Here is a 13,165-nt window from a genome sequence, read left to right as displayed (position 1 = left end):
GGGGCAAGGGGAAAGAGGAAATGGCCACGTTAGTCTGTGTACCCTGTGGGGACTGTGGCCCCCCCGCCCCACTGGCCTCCGCTGATATGGTCCGGACGCTGCGCGGAGACAGATGCGCCTGCAGGCCCAGAGGGTGGGCGCTCAGGCCAGGGCGGCACGCCTGAGCTCGGAGAGAAAACTCCGCAGAAGAGTGAGCACAGAGAAAGCAAGACGCCTGTTCCCTTACCACCCCCACCCCACATACCCCAGGTGAAGGCAGGCGGCTCGGGGGGTGTGGGGAGCCCCCCCAGGGGCAGCTCTCCCGGCCCCTCCCCACTGCAGCAGCCAGACTGGGGAGAACGTCAGGAAGGAGAGGGACTCCGCCCTCAGTGCCACAGAATTTGGATGGCAGCCCTGGTCACCAGGTGACCAGGTCAGAGGAATACGGAGGGGTGGGAGCCCGGCCGGAGAGCTCATGCAGCCTGCTGTCGGTGATTCTAGAAAGAGCAGGAGCGAAGGTGCCCGGGTGGGGAGCAGCAGTGAGACAGGCAGGAGGGTGACATGCCTGGGTGTTAGGTCACCACCTGCTGCAGAGGCTGTCCCCCTGCCAAGGACAAGGCCAGCACCCTCTACTCCCAGGCCCATGGGGAAGCCACCCGACAAACAGGGAATATGGGCTGTCAGCATCATCATGACCTTGAGTGGGTCACGGGCGATGGGGTGCTCGCCCCGACACTGTCCATGCGAGGGGCCTGCCCCACTCCCCCCACACTCACTCCCCCCGACACACACACACACCCAGCAGCGGCCCTCTCGCTGTCCCCACAGTGAGCACCTGAGATCCACCCTCTGCAATCTGGCCCCCGTGGGAGGATGACAGGTTCTAGCACCAAGTGCTCAGGGGTCTGGAGGTGGTCCTACATCCCAGGTGTGTCTGAAGCCTCTAAACAACCCAGGGGCCCCCACTGCTGCCACTGGGGAGCACCAGGGGGACCACCACAGGGGATGCTGCAGGCTGGGACCTTAAGTCCAGAGCCTGTGGGAAGTCTGTGCCCAGGGACAGCCCCCTCCACACCCAGGCCCCAGTGCCACCCGCGGGAGCCCTCCGCTCTGGCCGGGGCCGGCAGCAGTGGCCACGGGCCTCGTCCACAGGGCCTGGGCCCCAAGGGGAGTGGGGCTGAAGCACACGGGTTTGGGGCGCTCCCTTACGCTCCATCTTGGTCTCTCGGTGCTGCCAGGCGTAAAAGTTGAGCAGCTCCTTGCGGGCGCGCTTCCGTCTCTCCCTCTCCAGCACCCGCAGGCTAGCAGCCTCTGTCCGCGGCAGCACGGGCCGCCGGCCCCGACGGGTCACCTTCACCCAGCCCTCCTCGTCCGGAACCCCTTCCTCCTCCTTGGCCTTAGCCTCCTCCTGCAAGGAGCAGACGCTGTGATGGGCAGACCCCGGGACCCCCTGCAGCCTCGGGTGCCCCTCCCCCACCCTCCCTTGGAGGCTCTCCCTGCAGCACCCAGAACCTCCCCGGGCACCCACCGTCACCTGCTGCGCCCTCTCCCTCCCAGTAGCTCAGTATGGGGGGCGGGGGGCACAGAGGTGCCAACACTGCCTCCTCGTCCCTCAGCCTGTTTCCTACAGACCAGAGACTAGACGTCACCCAGCTAGGTGACACAGGACTCAGTGGGGAAAGAGGGAGCCTGAACTCTACACAGTGACCAGCACAGGGTGCCACCGCCCATCCCCCTCCGCAGCGACACCACAACACCCGTGGCCCACGTTCCCTGTGGAAGCCCCACCTCGGCTATCCTCTTGTCATATGCCTCCATGAACGTGTCCACTTCGACCCTCAAGGCCTCAGGATCTGGCACTGAGTCTGTGTAGTCGCTGATCCACTCTGAGGGAGAAAGGAGGGAGGAAAACGGGGCTTCCTCAGGCCCGATACTCGAGGCCCCACCTGCCCAGCCAGTCAGGATCTTCTTCTTTTTTAAGATTATTTGAGAGAGGGAACACAAGCAGGGGGAGTGGGAGAGGGAGAAGCAGGCTCCCCGCTGAGCAAGGAGCCCGACGCGGGGCTCGATCCCAGGACCCCGGGATCATGACCTGAGCCGAAGGCAGACGCTTAACTGCCTGAGCCACCCAGGCGCCCCCAGTCAGGATCTTCTCATACAGGCCACGAGGACGGAGACCTGTGGCCCAAGGAAGGTTCTAGTGGCAGCAGGCTGGGCCCTCCCCTCCGCCCACCCTGGGCCCAGGAAGGAGGGCGTGATGATGCCGTGGTACTGACTGTGAATGCCACTCTTCACAGGGTGACTCTCCGTTGAGACCAGCAAAGGGCCCTTCAGGACTAAGGCAGCAGACACCCCACCTGGCTTCTGGAACACCACATAGGCTACCTGGAAGCCCTGGAGGGGGGGAGGAGAGATGTCAGAATGCCAGCACCCCCCCATCCTCCCGGCCACCCGGCTCCTGGCACCAGGGCTCCCAGCCGCCCTCAGCCCGACTCGTCGCTGGGCCAGGGGACATGTGCTGGACTGTTCTGAACCCCCTTGGTGAAGATGACCAAGAAGTTCTCTATAATCCTGGGGTCGGGGTGGGGGCGGGGGACACACAGCCATGCTGCTAGCTTTCCAACTTCTGCCAGAGGCGACCCAGGTGAGGTGAGACACTCGGGACCTCCCTTCCAGGTACAGGTGGGACGCAGCGACAAGCGAGCTCCCACACACCGGGAGCGGACAGAGCGCATGCTAGCTCAGACTGCGCTACGCCAGGAGGGCATGTGGGCTCGGGACGGGGAGACGAGACCAGGCCATGGGGCCTCAGGAAGAAGGGACTTCGGGGGGGGAGCAGGAGGGGAGCTCAGGGAGGCCCTTCAGGGCGGCGAGCAAGATGGTCTCTGGGCTCTCAGCAGGACGATGGAAGAGCTGGACGAGAAGCTAAAGGATGTGGCAAATCCAGGGAAAGGCGCAGAGGTGCTGGGGATACTGCCCTGGCCACACCCCGCGGCGCCCCCAGGTGAGCAGACCACAGCACTTGGACACTTACCGGAATGGGCGTGGGGTGAAAAAACTTTGACTTTGGCTCCTTTGGGCTGTCAGCGAGTTCTGGCTTCTCCTGTAACCCCACAGACTGGATGGGGCCGCAGGGGGAGAAGAGGCGGGACAGGCACTCCTGCCGCAGACCCGGCGGGGGAAGCACAGCATGAGGGGCTGCGGGGGCCTCAGGGAGCCTCCCTCTGCCCAGGGTGGCACAGCCAGGGGACCAGGGCTCCCAAAGGTCTCGGAGCCCATGTCTGCCCAACTGAGGGGCATGTACACAGGCCCTGAGCCAGCCACACCCTCCTCCGCACGGTCATCGTCCTGCCCTCCCACGGCCCGAGCCGACAACCCTGTGCATTTTCACGTTCAAAACTGAGTAAAAAAAACCACACCGCCACTGGCCATGAGACGTGGGAGGGAGCAGACGCAGCGTGAGACAGAATTCAGGTATAAACTTTTTGGCTTTATGACAGGACCTGCAGGGAGCATGTGCCCGGGATGTTTGGTTTGTCCCTGAAAGGGATTTCTCACTTTGAAAGGCCAGCCGTCTTTCCCTGCCCCTTTCTCTGGCTGAACGATCCCCAAAGGAGGATTAGGCTCTATTACGAGAATAGGCGGGAATGTTTCTGGGGTTATTCGGAGTATTCTGATTTTATGAGACAACCAACTAAGTTTTCCTCCCTGAGCAGCCACTGAAAACTGGAGTTAACTCTGTGTTGTTGGGACTCAGGCTGGCGGTGAGCCCCTTGAGGGGATTTCTTGGGCGCAAGTCATGTTCTGTTTCTGGGCGCTGAGTACGTGGGTGTGTTCAGTTTGTGAAAGGCGGCAAGTTGTAGCCTAGGGCCCGGGCCCTTCTCTGTACACACGCTACGCTTCAGGAAACGTTAAGACATGACACAGCCTCTCCTCTGCTTCGTTCTCTGACTGTACAAGAATCTTTATTTTTTCAGATTATTTATTTATTTATTTGACAGAGAAAGACATAGCGAGAGAGGAAACGCAAGCAGGGGGAGTGGCAGAGGGAGAAGCACGCTTCCCAATCAGGGAGCCCGATGCGGGGCTTGATCCCAGGACCCTGGGATCATGACCTGAGCCGAAGGCAGACGCTTAACTACTGAGCCACCCAGGCGCCCCTGTCCAAGAATCTTTTAGAAATTAGTATTTCTCTCGAGGATTCTCTCTCTCCCTCTGCCTCGCCCCCCGCCACTTGCTCTCCGTACAATAAATAAATCTTTAGAAGTTAATATTTCTTTCTTGAAAAACAATCTAAAATCCAGCAACACCCTTAGTTTCTCTTCTGTGAACTTACGTAATGCAAAACTTAATCGTTTTCGTGAAAATAAGTTAATGTCTGGATAGATTTAGAGAATAATCTTATCTTCTATTTTTTCGTATGGAGATGTATCACTGTTACAATCAGCGAAAAACAACATGTAATTCAAAGAATCCTGGGAAATAATAAAAAGCTTTGAGCTTCTTAGAACTATACTTTTTATTTTTTTATTTTTTAAAGATTTTATTTATTTGACAGAAAGAGAGCGTGTGAGCACAAGCAGGGGGAGCGGCAGGCAGAGGGAGAAGCAGGCTCCCCACTGAGCAGGGAACTCGACGCGGGGCCCGATCCCAGGATCCTGAGATCATGACCTGAAGCCAAAGGCAGATGCTTTTGGGGCACCCAGGGGCCCCAGACTGTACTTTTTAAACCACAGCTTTAAAAAGACATTTCCAGGTGCCTGGGTGGCTTAATCGGTTAAGTGTCTGATGCTTGGTTTCAGCTCAGGTCGTGATCTCAGAGTCTGGGATCAAACCCTGCACCAGGCTCTACACTGGGCATGGAGGCTGCTTGAGATTCTCCCTCTCCCTCTGCCCCCCACCTTGCACGTGCTCATGCTCTTTCTCTCTAAAATAAATCTTTAAAAAGACATTTCCGGGCACCCTGGCTGGTTCAGTCGATAAAGCATGTGACTCTTGATCTTGGGGTCCTGAGGTGGAGCCCCATGTTGGGTGTAGAGATTACTTAAAAAAAAAAAAAATTAAAAAGCCATTTCCTGGGGCGCCTGGGTGGCTCAGTCATTAAGCGTCTGCCTTTGGCTCAGGTCATGATCCCAGGGTCCTGGGATCGAGCCCCGCAGTGGGCTCCCTGCTCCACGGGAAGCCTGCTTCTCCCTCCCCCACTCCCCCTGCTTGTGTTCCCTCTCTCGCTGTGTCTCTCTCTATCTGATAAATAAAATCTTTTAAAAAAAATAAATAAAAAGCCATTTCCTGTCACAAGAGACAGAAGCAGCAGCCCTCTAGCTGCCCTCCCTTGGGGCTTCAGTTAGATGCTTCCATCTCCCAATAAGGACCTGGTGGAGGCCAGTGGGAACCCAACCCTGCCTGGAGCTCCTGGCCAGCCTTAGAGGTTCCCTCCCAGACACCAGCTCACCTCTGTGCAGTATGGGGGCACATTGAGAACAAAGAGGGTCCGCTTCTGAGGCCAGGAAGACTTGGTGCCTTCTCGAACTCTGTGCTCTCTCACATAGAGGTAGTGAAAAGCCTGCTGCTTTTCTGAGAACTTGATCGGGATGGCTGGACGGGAAATGGGGGCAGGGAAGGATGGCATGAAAATCAAGCTCAGGCTGTCCCTTTCTAGTCCCATCTGTCTGTCCATTCCATCACTGAGCCCTTCCCCTAGGCCAGGCCTGTGCAGGGTACTGTGCAGGCTGTGAGAGTGAATGAACAGAGAACCTGCCCAGGAGGGGCACCCAAACAGGTGGGGGAGAGAACAGGCAATTATTACAGGTGGGGAGCAAAATGAGAGGGGAGTCCAAACCCTGATGCTCCTGGGGTCAACACCAAAATCCTGACGTCAGCTGGAGGCCTTGCCAGACCCTGACCACCTTTCACATCTTTTTGCCAAGCCCTCCCCCCACCACTGTGCAGGGCCTGCCACTCTGCCTTCTCTCTATCCCTCCAGTAAGCCCAGGCCTCACCCAAGCTCACACGTTTCCTTACCTGAAACGTCAACCTTCTACCCTCCACCCATTCTTCACGTTTAACTTTACTTCCTCAGAGAGCCTTACGTGCTGAGTTAGATCCACCTGCTCTGTGCCTTGACAACCTCTCCCGGTCTCTAAGTCTCTATCTGTGTGATCATTTGATAATGGCTCACATTCCCATAATGCTAGGGGCTGTTTTCTGTTTTTCTACGGCCTTCTTCAGAGCCCACTGGGGATATACAGCTGCAGCATCTGTGCTCGGGACGCTCACATGAGAGTAGGAGAAGGCAATGAACAAAGAAGCACGTAACAAGATCCTATCAAACAGGAAAGCAAGGGGAAAACAGTGCAGAGTGGTTGCGCGGCAGAAGCCTTTGGCTAGGCGTCGGAACGGCCTCTTTGAGAAACTAACATTAAAGTCACAGGGCACAGCTGTGTGAAAAGGGCACCTCAAGCGCAAAAACCCTGAGGGTGTAAAGAGATTGTTGCTCCAGAGGAACAGAAAGAGCTCTAGGTCGGCTGAGCCAGAACATGCAGGGCCACACAAGTCAGTAAGTTCGGGTTTTGTTTTAGGTGCTAACTTGCAAAACCACTGGAGGGAGTTCAGTGGGTATGGGGGTATATAGGCAGGCGCGTGAGGCAAAATCTGATCTAAATCTGACTTTAGAACGCACATTCCGGCACGTGGGCGAACAGAAGGCAAGGGCAAGCACAAAATCAGGAGAACCAGGTAGGAGGGCACAGCCGGGTGACGGCTGATAGGGGCCAGACTAGGAGTGGCAGAGGTGATAAGAAGCGGTGGGCTCACTCGTCCGGGGGGAGAGTGTGGATCGACAGGGGTTTACCCAAGGGAAGCGGTGGCCAAAATGGGCTCGCCCCGGGAGAGTGCCGCCAGACGCGAGCAGGGCGCAGCGTCCGGGACCTCGGGGCTACCGGGCCCCCCACCCAGCCGCGCGGGGGTCCGGAGCCACCTCCCGGGGAAGCCGGGCCGCCGCGACTCACCGGAGTAACCGGGAGGGCTCGGAACCCCCTGCTCTGAGTCCCGCGCCCCACGCTTCCTCCTGCGCGCCACCATCTTGCCAACCGGAAGCTGCGGAGGCCGCTGGGAGTTGCAGTTCGGCGCTGGGAGCGTGCGCGTTTCCATGACTACGGCGGCGCGCGGGGCCCACCTTCTGGCTCCGGTCGCTTCCAGGCGCCACCTTTGTCTGCTCGGAACGACGAGCACGTAAATGTGTGAGTAAATGTTGGCGTGGCGGGAACGCAACCTTCCATTCTTCCATTCCACAAATAGCAGTGAAGACCTCACTGAAGTTGGCCGTTTTAACCACTTTTTTTTTTTTTTTTTAAGATTTTATTTATTTGACAGAGAGAGACACAGCGAGAGAGGGAACACAAGCAGGGGGAGCGGGAGAGGGCGAAGCAGGTTCCCCGCCGAGCAGGGAGCCCGATGCGGGACTCGATCCCGGGACTCCGGGATCATGACCTGAGCCGAAGGCAGTCGCTCAACCAACTGAGCCACCCAGGCGCCCCTTAACCACTTTAAAGTGTACAATTCAGGGGCATTGAGTATATTCTCATTATTGTGCAACCGCCCTCCGGAATGTTTCATCCTCCCAAATTGAAACTCTGTACCTGTTCCCTCCTTCCCCCAGCCCCTGGTAACCACCATTTTACTTTGTTTCTATGAATTTGACTACTCTAGATACTTCATATAAATGGAATCATACAATATGTGTCCCTTTGTGTCTGGCTTATTCCATTTAGCATGTTTTCATGGTTAATCCACGTAATAGCAGGTCTCGGAATTTCCTTCCTTTTCAAGGCTGAATAATATTTCATTGTAGGTATAGATCACATTTTGCTCATCCATATATGCCTGTGGACATTTGGGTTGTTTCTACTTTTGGCTATTGTGAATAATGTTGCTATGAATATTCTATGCTTTTGTGCAGACATGTTTTAATCTTTCTTGGATACGTATCTAGGAGAATTTCTTGATCATTACAGTAACTCTATGTTTTCTTTTTTGAGGACCTGCCAGACTGTTTTCCAAAGTGGCTGCATCATTTTAAAGTCCCACCAGCAAAGTATGAGGTTTTCAAATTCTCCACATCCTCACCATTATTTATGTCCTTTTTTTGGGTATAGCCATCCTAATTATTGTAGAGTGGTATCTCATTAGGTTTTGATTTACATTTCCCTGATCATGAGTGATGTAGAGCATCTTTTCATGTGTTCATTGGCCATTTGTGTGGGGTTTTTGTTGAGAAATGTCTACTCAGAGTCTGCACATTTTTTACTGGGTTATTTGTACTTTTATTGTTGCATTGTAAGAGTTCATCTTTCCTGGGTGCAATTCCCTCATCAAATACGTGACTTGCAAATATTTTCTCCTGTGGGTTGTCCTTTCACTTTTTTTTTTTTTTTTTTAAGATTTTATTTATTTATTTGAGACAGAGAGAATGAGAGACAGAGAGCATGAGAGGGAGGAGGGTCAGAGGGAGAAGCAGACTCCCTGCCGAGCAGGGAGCCCAATGCAGGACTCCATCCCGGGACTCCAGGATCATGACCTGAGCCGAAGGCCGGCCGTCGCTTAACCAACTGAGCCACCCAGGCGCCCGTCCTTTCCCTTTCTTAAAGGTACAAAAGTTTTTAAATTTTTGATGAAGTTAAATTTATTTTTTGAGGGTATCCAGTTGTCTGCACCATTTGTTAAAGACTATTCTTTCCCCCCGCTGAATTAATTGTCTTGGCACCTTTGCTGAAAATTAATGGACCAGATACATGAGGCTTTAATTTTGGACTCTCCATTCTATTCCATTGGTCTGTATGTCTATCCTTATGCTAGTACCACACTGTCTTGATTACTGTAGCATTTTACTTAAGTTTTGAAATCTGGAAGTGTGAGTTCTTCAACTCTTCTTTTTCAAGACGGTTTTGGCTACTCAGGATCCCTTTAAATTCTTTCAACAATGTTTTGTAGTTTTCAGGATGTAAGTTTTATACTTATTTTAAGTACACTTATTTAAGTATTACATTTATCCTATTTTATTGATTCTCTGCTGAGTGGAATTGTTTTCTAATATGAGTTTTAGATTACTCACTTTATCAATTGACCTTGCATTCTGCAACCTTGCTGTTTATTAATTCTAGTAGTCTCAGTGGCTTCCTTAGCATTTTCTGTATAAAGACCCTGTCATCTACAAATAGAGATAATTTTACTTTTTTCTTTCCAATCTGCATGCTTTTCTCTGCAACTCCCTGACTCCTCCCCTACCCCAATCCCCCTGGCTAGAGCCTCCAATATTAAACAGAAGTGGTAAAAGCAGACATCCTTGTCTTGTCTCCAATCATAGAGGGAAAGCTTTCAATATTTAACCCCGGGATTACTGATTTCACTGTGACCAAAGAACACACTGTATGAACTTAATTCTTTTACACTTGTTGAGATTTGTTTTATGGGCCAGGACATGGTCTATCTTGGTCTATGTCCCATGGTATTTGAAAAGAATGTTTTCTGTTGTTGGGTGGAATATTCTTTGTTGATTGGATCCTGTTGGTTGGTGGTGTTAAGTTCTTCTACATCCCTGACTTTGTCTAGTTCTACCTATTGTTGTTGCAAGGGGTGTTGAAGTCTTTAAGTGTAAGTGTGGATTTGCTATTCCAATTCTATCAGGTTTTGCATCACATGATTTGCAGCTCAGTTACCTGGTAAATATGTATTTAGGATTATACTTCTTGGTAGATCAACCCTTTTTTTCATTATATAATGTTCCTCTATCTCTGGTAACTTTCTTTGCTCTGAAGTCTAATAGATCTGATACTAACACAGCTACTTTTTGGGGATTGTTGGCATGATATATATTTTTCAATCCTTTTGCTTTCAACCTTATATTGTCATATTTGATGTGTCTCTTGCAGATAGCATATAAATTAGGGCATGTTCTTTCACTCACTTTGCCAATCTCTGTCTTTCAATGGAGATATATACCATTTACATTTGATATAGTGATCTTAGTGATATAATCTCACATTTTGTCTTTTTTTTCTTGCCTTCCTGTGGCTAACTTGAACATTTTTTTTTAGAAATTCATTTTTATCTATCTGTAGTGTTTCTGGTTGTATTATCTTTTTTAGTGATTACCCTAGGGATCTCATCATATATACTTAAGTTACTACCACATATTATTGTTGACATTTTACCAGTTTGGGCGAAATGTAGAAAACTTCCCTCTATTTCCCTTTGCCCTCCCCTATTTATAAAGTAATCGCTTTAAATATTTCCTCTATGTACATCGAGAACCGCATCAATGTTATGATTTTGGTTTCAACTTAACAATTTAGAAAACTCAAGAGAAGAAAAGTATTTTATTTACCTATAGTTTTACTATTTCTTTTGCTCTACCTTCCTTTCTGATACACAAAGTTTCCTTCTTTTATTTTTTCAAGTTGAGAGAGCTTTTTTAGCCATTATTTTAGGGTAGGTCTGCAGGCAACAAATTCCCCTAGTTTTCCTTTATCTTAGAACGTCTGAATTACCCCTGAACCTTGAAAGATATTTTTTTGCTGGATGTAGAATTCTCGGTTGACCCAACTTTGTTAAGTGTGCCACTTTCTTCTGGCCTCATGGTTTCTGTTGAGGGACCTGTCACATTGTTTTTCCCTTATAGGTATCATTTTCTTTTGCTTTTAAAATTTTTGTCTAGTTTTCAGAAGTTTGGCTGTGAAGTGTCTTGGTGTTAATTTCTTTGGATTTGTTTGGGATTCTTAGAGCTTCTTGAATCTACAGGTTTAGATGGCTATTACTTCAACTACTTCAGCCCCAATTTTTCTTCCCTCCTTCTGGTACTCTTGATTTTTTAGATTTTAGATTTTTTTGTCATAGGTCCCTGAAGTCTTTAAGTATTTCTTGATTTGTTAATTTCTATTGTTTTACCTTCCAAGTTCAAGGATTCTTTCTCTACTACTTCTTTGGTAATTGTATTTTTCAGCTCTAAATGATCCTTCTATTTTATTTGCTGAGACTTCGTATTTTTTTTCACTTGTTTCAAGTGTGTTCATTGTTTGTTGACACTTTTATGATGACTGCTTTTAAATCCTTGCCTGATAATTCTAACATCTCTCATCTCAGTGTTGTCTCCTCACCCCGTTTTCTATTTTCCTTGTCTTTTCAGTCCATTTTTGACCGAAACATGGACATTTGGGGTTGTTATAAAGACTGCATCTTGGGGCGCCTGGGTGGCTCAGTCGTTAGGTGCCTGCCTTCGGCTTGGGTCATGATCCCAGGGTCCTGGGATCGAGCCCCATGTCGGGCTCCCTGCTCTGCAGGAAGCCTGCCTCTCCCTCTCCCACTCCCCCTGCTTGTGTTCCCTCTCTCACTGTCAGGTGAATAAATAAAATCTTAAAAAAAAAAAAAAAAAAAGACTGCATCTTATTTAGATTTTCTGTTACAGCACACCTCCTCTGATGGGGCTGGAAAGGCACCACTTAATTACTGCCAGGTGTGGTTGGAGTTCAGGGTCCTTGCTTGATGTCTGCTGACACCCAGGGTGGGAGTGCCTCCTAGTTACTGCCTTGTGGGGGTGAGTTCCATCATCCCATTACACTTCTACTTAGAACACCCTGCTTGGAAGGGGCTAAGGTGCCTCATTTCTCCTCCTATAGTCTCCACAGACACCAATTTAAAGTTCCAGCTCCCTGCTTGGCCTTCTCGGACACCACCCCAACAGGAATTTTGGGGTGCCCCCAATACAGCCTAGTGAGGATGGAAACCTAATCTCCCAACTTGGCTTATGTTGAAGTCAGGGTAGTTTCCTCTGTGGTTTGGCTGTAGTCTTGCTAAGCTCTTCTTTTTCTGGCCCTTATTTGGGGTTTTGTCTGCCTTTTCAGCATCCAGTTTGAGATGTGAAGCAAAAAGAAAACTCAGGGAGCTCAGTGCCAGTAATTCCTTGGGTCCCAGGGTCCCAAGGTCCCCAGCCAGTCTGCCTTCTCTCCACCTTCCAGGCTTATGTTTGTTTTATATAAAATCCCCAGAATTCGATTTAGTGGAAAGGATAGGGATTAAGTACTTCCATTCTACCTTCCCAGAAGAGGAGCTGTTCCAGTTATACCTTAATAAACCAATATGAAAATATAAAAATGGTATAGCCGCTGTGGAAACTGGAAAAGCAATTCCTCAAATTACTAACAGAATTACCATAGGATTTAGCAATTCCACTTCTGGGTATGGACCCCCAAAAATTGAAAGCATGGTCTTTTTTCTTTTTGAGAGAGATAGGTAGAGGTAGAGGTGGGGGGAGGGCGGAGAGAGTCTTAAACAGGCTCCATGCCCTGCGCGGAGCTTGACCTGGGGCTTGATCTCAAAACCCTGAGAGCACGACCTCAGCTAAAATCAAGAGTTGGACACTTAACCGACTGAGCCACCCAGGTGCCCCTGAAAGCAGGGTCTTAAAAGAGAGATCTGTACACCTGTGTTCACATCAGCATTATTCACAATAGCTAAAACATGGAAACAATCCAATTGTCCACAGATGAATAAGCAAAATGTGGTATACACACACATACAAAGTAGTATTCAACTTTAAAGAAGAAAATTCTGATATAGGCTACATGGAAGAAGCCTGAGGACATGATGCTGAATGAAATAAGCCAGTCCATGACAGATAAATACTGTACCAATCTACTTGTATGAGTAATCAAAATCTTAGAAAGTGTAAAAATGGTTGCCAGGGTCTGGAGGAGGGGAAGATGGAAAGTCACTGTTGAATGGAAATAGCATTTCAGTTCTACAAAATGAAGGGTTATGGGGATGGATGGTAGTGAGTTGCACAATATGACTATGTGCAAAGATGGTAAACCACACAAAAACCATCAGCAAATTAATTTTTTTCTAATGCATAATTGATCTGAGAGAGAAATTTCACCTATGAAATTTGATGTCTTCAAACCAAGGCAAAATTCAGGCTTTCCTATTCCCTATGAACAGACCTAACTCTATGCTGGAGCTGATCATGCTAATACCTAGTGAGGAGGCACTTTAGGCCCAGGACATACGGAGTTACTGTGCCAGGTACTTCACAGACATTGATGCTCACATCCTCTGCTATGGAGATGGGGGTTCAGCAAGTCCTGTGAGGAAGTGCCCCAAGATCGTAGCTGGTGAGTAGGAAAGCAAATTCCGG

General features: G+C 50.0%; 1 protein-coding gene across 3 annotated transcripts in view; it reads right to left on the bottom strand.

Moving 5' to 3' along the window:
• Positions 1 to 13,153, bottom strand: part of RRP7A (ribosomal RNA processing 7 homolog A) — a 19,081-nt gene extending 5,928 nt beyond the window's left edge. For 2 of the 3 annotated variants that reach the window (XR_010411298.1, XM_045872400.3), the window contains exons 1-7: positions 13,005 to 13,153; positions 6,987 to 7,189; positions 5,432 to 5,574; positions 3,014 to 3,139; positions 2,256 to 2,373; positions 1,768 to 1,865; positions 1,189 to 1,387 (exon numbers count right to left, since the gene is read on the bottom strand). Coding sequence is in view for 2 of the 3 variants with exons in the window: in XM_045872400.3 (XP_045728356.1) it covers positions 1,189 to 1,387; positions 1,768 to 1,865; positions 2,256 to 2,373; positions 3,014 to 3,139; positions 5,432 to 5,574; positions 6,987 to 7,128 (826 nt within the window). In the remaining variant the exon portion in view is untranslated. The remainder of the gene's footprint in view (positions 1 to 1,188; positions 1,388 to 1,767; positions 1,866 to 2,255; positions 2,374 to 3,013; positions 3,140 to 5,431; positions 5,575 to 6,986; positions 7,190 to 13,004) is intronic. The other variant, XM_064590531.1, reaches the window with a different exon arrangement.
• Positions 13,154 to 13,165: the final 12 nt, after the last annotated feature.

The sequence above is a fragment of the Mirounga angustirostris genome, unplaced genomic scaffold (genome assembly GCF_029215605.1).
Source record: "Mirounga angustirostris isolate CCGP_5_RB_7025 unplaced genomic scaffold, mMirAng1.0.hap1 SCAF_5, whole genome shotgun sequence".
Taxonomy (NCBI): Eukaryota; Metazoa; Chordata; class Mammalia; order Carnivora; family Phocidae; genus Mirounga; species Mirounga angustirostris.
Note: the sequence above shows the minus strand (reverse complement) of the source record. Positions and strands in the feature narration are given on the sequence as shown.